Source organism: Micropterus dolomieu, linkage group LG07, assembly GCF_021292245.1.
Source record: "Micropterus dolomieu isolate WLL.071019.BEF.003 ecotype Adirondacks linkage group LG07, ASM2129224v1, whole genome shotgun sequence".
Classification (NCBI taxonomy): domain Eukaryota; kingdom Metazoa; phylum Chordata; class Actinopteri; order Centrarchiformes; family Centrarchidae; genus Micropterus; species Micropterus dolomieu.
Window position 1 is genome coordinate 17895963 of NC_060156.1, and position 6794 is coordinate 17902756.

The window sequence follows — 6794 nt, forward strand, 5'->3', positions numbered from 1 at the left end:
ACAGGTAAGATGAAAACCATTCTAGGGCAGTACCAGAGATCCCCACCCAGTGCCTCAGTCTGTCTAACATGATGTTGTGATCAATGGTGTCAAAAGCAGCGCTAAGGTCCAGGAGTACAAGGACTGAGCACATGCCTTCATCAGCAGACATTAAAAGGTCATTGGTGACTTTAAGCAGGGCAGTCTCAGTGCTGTGGTACTTCCTAAAACTAGACTGAAACTTTTCAAATATTTTGTTATTTTCCAGTACAGTGAGCAGCTGTTTGGACACAATTCTTTCTAGAATCTTTGCAATAAAAGGCAGTTTTGAAATTGGTCTAAAATTATGTGGGATGGAGGGATTTAAACCAGGTTTCTTTAAAAGTGGATTCACACAAGCCGTTTTAAAATAATCAGGGACACAACCAGTAGATAGGGAGCTGTTGAAAACAGAGATCAAATGGGGCCCAACAGAATCTATTACTTTCAGTAAAAATTTTGTAGGTATTACATCAAGTGGGCTGGAGGACAACTAATGATACTAATGATAGTATTCTGTGATGAAGTTACTTTACCGATTTAGTGTGACCTTAAAACTTCTGAAAATGTAGTTTCAAGACTTCTCTATAACTTTGATTGTGGCTTCATTTGTGATAAATTGTCATCAGTCTTTATTCTGCAGACAGACTTATCCATTTACCGACGAATCATTTCCATGCTTGAATATTGGAACCAAAATGAATGATTCTTTATTATTTTCATTCATTGTAAAGTAGACTTTGTTTGATTTGCTTAAAATTATTTAAAACTTCTTAAGTGTATTAGATTAGGCATGTTAAGGTTTTTTTTTTTTTCTCTCCAGATTGTCTCAGGCTATGCCCACTCGCTGGCACTAACAGACGAGGGATTGCTTTACGCTTGGGGTGCAAACACATATGGACAACTGGGCACCGGCAACAAGAGCAACCAGCTGAGCCCAGTTCAGATCATGACTGAGAAAGAGAGGTGAGCAAGCTTATCACCACAGATATGATAAACCCTCTTCTCACCGTCTTATACACTGCTCATTTCTCTGCTCTGACTTCTTTGACAGAATTGTAGAGATTGCTGCCTGTCACTCCACACATACATCAGCTGCTAAGACTCAGAGTGGTCAGGTGTACATGTGGGGCCAGTGCAGGGGCCAGTCTATAGTGTTGCCTCACCTCACGCACTTTACCTGCACCGACGATGTCTTTGCATGCTTCGCCACCCCCTCAGTTATGTGGAGGCTTCTTTCCATGGGTAAGTCAAGGGGCTTATGTGCCCAATGATGTTGTAGTGATTAAAGGACTGCATCAGTGGTTTTACATGTTTGACTCCATTAACCACAAATCACGTGTCTGTTGCTGATGACTGTTTTCCAAAGCCAGTTTTTAGATTCATTTTCTTTCCCTCCAGGAAAGTACTAGGTTTTAGTTCACGCACGTACGCTATGAAAATCAACATGCAGAGACTTTCAACTTTAGATAGGTAATCCATGACAGTGAACATTGAGTTTACTTATCATGTAGTAATGCAAATGTAAACTGTTTACATCGTGTTCACCTACATTTCAGATTTTTCCTGAAGCCACAACCAAGGAAGAGGTTTCAATAGTTTTTTGTTCATAATGGAAATTAAGTAGGTAACTATGGTTCTGTGAATTCCTGGATGACTGCCAGTGACAATAAACAAAGTGGATGTATCTCCTCGCGCCCTGCACAGGTTGAGATCTCGTATACCAATAATCAAAGTCAGGTGCGTGACGTGTAGACTAACTGCGCTTCTCAGCTATAAATACTACGTGGCAGCCGACATTCGACCTCTCAATTTTTTTAATCTTTAATCTTATGAACTGACATGGAAGTTATTAGGAAGATGTAAAATAAGGCCTTATCAAAAAGACATATGAAAACAGAACTTCGGTCCTTCCTGATGTAAAAGTAATTCAAATCACTGCTACAGTTTTGTAACTTCTAATGCCAGAGCTTGATGTGTGTGGGTGTATTTTCTCCCTCCAGAGCATGATGACTTCTTGACCGTGGCTCAGTCTCTGAAGAAAGAGTTTGACAACCCAGAGACAGCTGATCTCAAGTTCTGCGTTGACGGCAAATATATCTATGTCCACAAAGCAGTTCTCAAAATCAGGTCAGGGACCAAAGATGTCAGTTTAAGAAGCCATGATACTATAAAATATAAATAATTCTAAAAAATAAATAGCACCTGTATAAATTCTGAAACTGTCCAGGTGCGAGCATTTCAGATCCATGTTCCAGTCCCACTGGAATGAAGACATGAAGGAGGTGATTGAAATAGACCAGTTCTCCTACCCAGTCTATCGCTCCTTCCTGGAGTTCCTTTACACAGACAATGTAGAGTTGTCACCTGAGGATGCTATTGGTCAGAACCACACACACATCACAGCCTGATCTTTACTGACATTTGTCTCTCTGTTAGTTCATACTCACAGTGTTACTGTCTCTCTCTGCTCGGTCAGGGCTACTGGACCTGGCCACGTCGTATTGTGAGAACCGCCTGAAACGTCTGTGTCAACATATTATAAAGAGGGGAATCACTGTTGAAAACGCCTTCTCCCTGCTGTCTGCTGCTGTGCGCTATGATGCAGAGGTCAGTCTTCACCATTAGTCTACCAGCTATCAAACGTTTTTATGTATTTCAATGAGGAGAGATCAGTTGGAAGTATAACAATATTTACTTTACGTCAGCAACCGAGAAAGACTTTGGGATTTGACTTGACTGTTGATGTCAATAATCTTTAAAGGATTAAAGCATAGGGTCACAATTTTTCAAGTGTCTCCTAAAATAATTTTCCGGTGCTCATATGTTCATTGGAAGCCCCTTGAGACAAATTGATATATATAAATAAATAAATAAATAAATAAATGACTTTCAATCACATTGAACAGACAAAATCCACACTGCAAAAATCGATTCCAAAGTTTATCTGATGGTAATACAGCAGTCTAAGTTAGTTAAATAAGGTGGAAATCTTATAAAGTTACAGTCCTTTAAGTACTAACTTCACTTATTCTGTTATTTTCCCTCCACACCGCAGCTAAACAATAAAATGCTCTCTGTCAAAACAGAAAGCAAGAATCTTTGTATAAAAAAAGACTAACTATGAATGAAATCCCCTTCATTTGTCTTACTCAGATTACTGAAGCCTCATATTATCTTCAGCTAAACATTGGAATCAACCTCTGGGGATGAAAAGAGAAGCCAAGCAGAATAAATGCGGGTTTACGGGACTTCCCCCTTAAACCCATATTCTTTCTCATGGCCAGCAGGGGGAGAGTCCACTTGTTGAAAAAAGTCAATGACAAAATGACCCTACTTCTCACTTCATTTATTAACTCAATAAACACTTTCCTAAAGATGTCATGGTCTCAGTCTCTAGTTTCAAGTCTTCTTTAATAAAGCATGATTTTGTTAATTATGGTACTATTTAGAGTAAAATGCACAATAAAGCAGGGTATGCTTTAGGGCGTGGCTACCTTGCGAATAGTATCCTCTGCTTCAGATCATAAAAGTTAATCATAACATTTTGGTCACCTAAAAATGTCTTGTTCAGCGTTTGGTTGTACCACAAGACACTCTAAGGAGTCGGCTGTTCATTTTTTTCAGTAAGTACATTTTGTGATAAGCCTGTTTTTTCGCTTGCCAAAATTAGCATCCCAATTAATATCACAGTTAATGTGAATTATAGATGCATCTTACTAACTAAGCTAGCTAACTCCACCCTCACTTCCGAATATGGTACTTCAGGTTCCAAAAAACAAGATGGTGACGGACAAAAAGCCAAACTCGAGGCTCTGGACTGTAGTCCACAAACCATTGGGTGACGGGTGGCTTCATCCACTTGTTTAATACAGTCTATGGTTAGAATACAATTTTGCAAAGGACAAGGACTGCAGAAAGGTGATTGGCCAGATATGGCGAGTTGTGACTATAGAATTGTGAAAGCTTTGACAGCAGCTGATGGAGATGTTTACAACAGAAAGAAAATGCAAAACTAATTGGTGCTCTTACCTTTTGTCATCCAGGACCTGGAAGAGTTCTGCTTTAAGTTCTGTGTGAATCACCTGACCGAAGTGACCCAGACTGCTGCTTTCTGGCAGATTGACGGCAACCTGCTCAAAGATTTCATATGTCGAGCCAGCCGCTGTGGAGCCTTCAAAAACTGACCTCAAGATGATTATAGACACACACAGGATGCTGTGCTACTCCAGGAGTGACTTCTCAAAGGACTTCATCACTGCCGGTCACCTCTGCGTACCTTCACTGACCAGTGGTTACACATTGGAAATCTTAAGTTTATCACATCGCTGTCAAATGGTCATTCCTCTCTTTCCAGACTAGAACCAGTGTGTCCATTACTTGAGCTGTACATACTGAAATTACGAGGCTGAGCTGACAGGCAGCAGTATCATTACACAGTCAACAGAGAGTAGTTTCGCCATGGTGCTTCACTGCCTATTCATTTACACACACTGTGCTATCGCTTAAGTTGTTTCTATTGACCTGAAAGATTCTTGCCTGTTATTGCATTACTTGTGACCAAGTTCCTCCTTTAGTGTTTGCACTTGTTTTAAACATTTTTGATTATGAATTTGTTCCTCCTAACTAGAAGACCACATCACGTCTGGATGTGTAATTTGGAATCACGGTTTTCAGGTTGAAGTACAGGTTGCACTTGAAGATGGCAGCATATAACAGGTATTTAGTCTTAGTCTGTTTGGGTAAAACTCCTGTCAGCAATTATTAGTCCTAGTGCCTGCAACGCCGAGTTCTTCTGTCTAGGTTGTGAGACGAAAGAAAGTATTATTTTGTGCAGCTACATTTCCATAACATAAAAAAAGCTTCTTTAGTTTGTCTATTTTTCGCACACTAAACAATTCAGTCGGTGTTAACTGGCAGTTAAACTTGCCTGGTTACTAGCTGAAACAAAAGTATGGAGCCATTAAAAGTCTGTTTACAGTAAGGCATGTGACCTTGCAGAAGCTTAAGTTGTGTGGGTCTGGATTTTTAAGGACACCTTTTCACCCACATGACATGTATCTACTGTATTTTGGAAACAACATGTATATTTTTAAGATAATTTTATTGTATAGTGACAGCTGCAGAGAGAGAGAGAGAGAGAGGAAGAAACACAATAGGCAGGAGAGAGAGGGGTTGACATGCAGCAAAGGGCCCCCGGGTGGACTCAAACCCTGGCTGCTGCAGTAAGGAACAGGTAAGCTACCGGGGCCCCCCGGAAAACAATATTTTACAGTATTAACATTTAAAAAGTGGTTTAGAGACATCTGCACTACTGCTGTGAGTATTTTGAAGAACATGTTTGCTCATTTCTATGCAGGACATTTCTACTATTTCTAATTATGGCTATTGATTGATACTGTGTATTATAAAGCCAGTCAGATTTTGTGACTATTGCAAGCAAATGAATAAAATAAAAAGACCTGTGACTATTGTCTTGTCCCTCTCTTCTGTAAACAAGTGTTGAAGTATTCAAAAATGTATTGCAGTTAACCTAATTTAAAAAAAAATTTTTTTAGATGTCATAGTAATATTTGAGGAAGTACAATAGTAGAGTTTGACATGTTATTAACATAATAGACAGATCTGACTCTTTTGTGCATATGAATCATCAATAAACCATGAGATGTACAGAATACAGGTACAGAGAGAGTCCATCATTCATCAAACTGATTTTCTTTTTGAAAAATTGTCTCAAACAAGATCACATAATTTCTCACCAGTGCAAACACCAACTTATTTTTAGAATAGTGCCTGAATTAACCACAGCTTGCTCACCATCTGGCAGCAATCCTACAAATTGTTCTCATTATTCCAACATTACTGTCCCAGAGTGAGTCCTGCGCAATACAGATTTGTTATAAATGACAGTGGATTGAAAGTCAGCACTCCCAACAGGTGTAGCACAGCTTGAAGTGCCGCATGGAGTCCTGCTTTTTTGGCCAGTGTGTCCAAGTTACCAAAGTGATATAATAAGAGTGAAAACCATTTAATGTGCTGTTTTTTATACAGTACAGTATGGTAAAATATTTTTCAGTGTAACAGTAAACCACAGTTAAAAAAAATCTATTTAAAGCATTACTGATGGTAATGCATAGAGGGCCATATTTAATCAATAACTGGTATTAATAGTTCAAAGATTGGAGCAAATCACCATGTATTAGAAGGCTTGAGTAATTTGAATGAAAGATATGTGACAACTTGAGCAAACCTAAAAGAAAAAGGTTAAAGAATAACAAACACACCAACATTTTAGCTTCATATGAATATTTATCAATCGTACTTGATAACAGTCATAGAAATTTATTTCTGAACAAGACGACAACACAGAAATTCCTTTTTTGATCAAGAATGTAAACAGACCTCGGGACTCCATGGTGTAGTTTGAATGTAATCATATTCACATTAAACTTGTTAGATCAAGACTTAAGTCTACAAATGGTGCATCAGACCATTTTGGCCACTCACTGACAGCAATTCAAGTTACTGTAAATACTCGCAGTTTGGTGAGGCATCTTGTATTTTAAGTTCTTGAAGAAAGTGCAAATGGTGCACAACATAATAAAAAAAATATTACTTACTACTTACAATTTCAACATGTAAAAAAAAATCAGGCTAACTTGGTCTAGTTTGTAGGGTTGGATGTGGAACATTTTCAAGACAAATATTATTTCCAATTCTTCATGTTCAGTGCAGGTTTTGAAGTGAAAGCTGTTTCACCCTACCCCCCGCCCCCC

The 6794-nt window shown here is 38.7% G+C and overlaps 2 protein-coding genes across 4 annotated transcripts in view; both read left to right on the forward strand.

Annotated features, from left to right (window-relative positions):
- arhgef7a (Rho guanine nucleotide exchange factor (GEF) 7a) overlaps positions 1-6794 on the forward strand; it is a 34761-nt gene that overhangs the window by 26094 nt on the left and 1873 nt on the right. The gene's annotated exons all lie outside the window — the stretch shown is intronic.
- LOC123973496 (RCC1 and BTB domain-containing protein 1) lies at positions 524-5486 on the forward strand. Its single transcript, XM_046053568.1, has 7 exons — positions 524-529; positions 842-984; positions 1073-1263; positions 2022-2148; positions 2249-2400; positions 2498-2628; positions 4065-5486. The coding sequence occupies exons 1-7, from the start codon at positions 524-526 to the stop codon at positions 4203-4205; spliced, it is 891 nt and encodes a 296-aa protein (XP_045909524.1). The 3' UTR covers positions 4206-5486.

Coding starts and splice junctions, on each gene's coding strand:
- LOC123973496 (XM_046053568.1), top strand. Junction 985..1,072: donor ATCATGACTGAGAAAGAGAG/GTGAGCAAGCTT, acceptor CTTCTTTGACAG/AATTGTAGAGATTGCTGCCT. Junction 2,149..2,248: donor AAAGCAGTTCTCAAAATCAG/GTCAGGGACCAA, acceptor GAAACTGTCCAG/GTGCGAGCATTTCAGATCCA.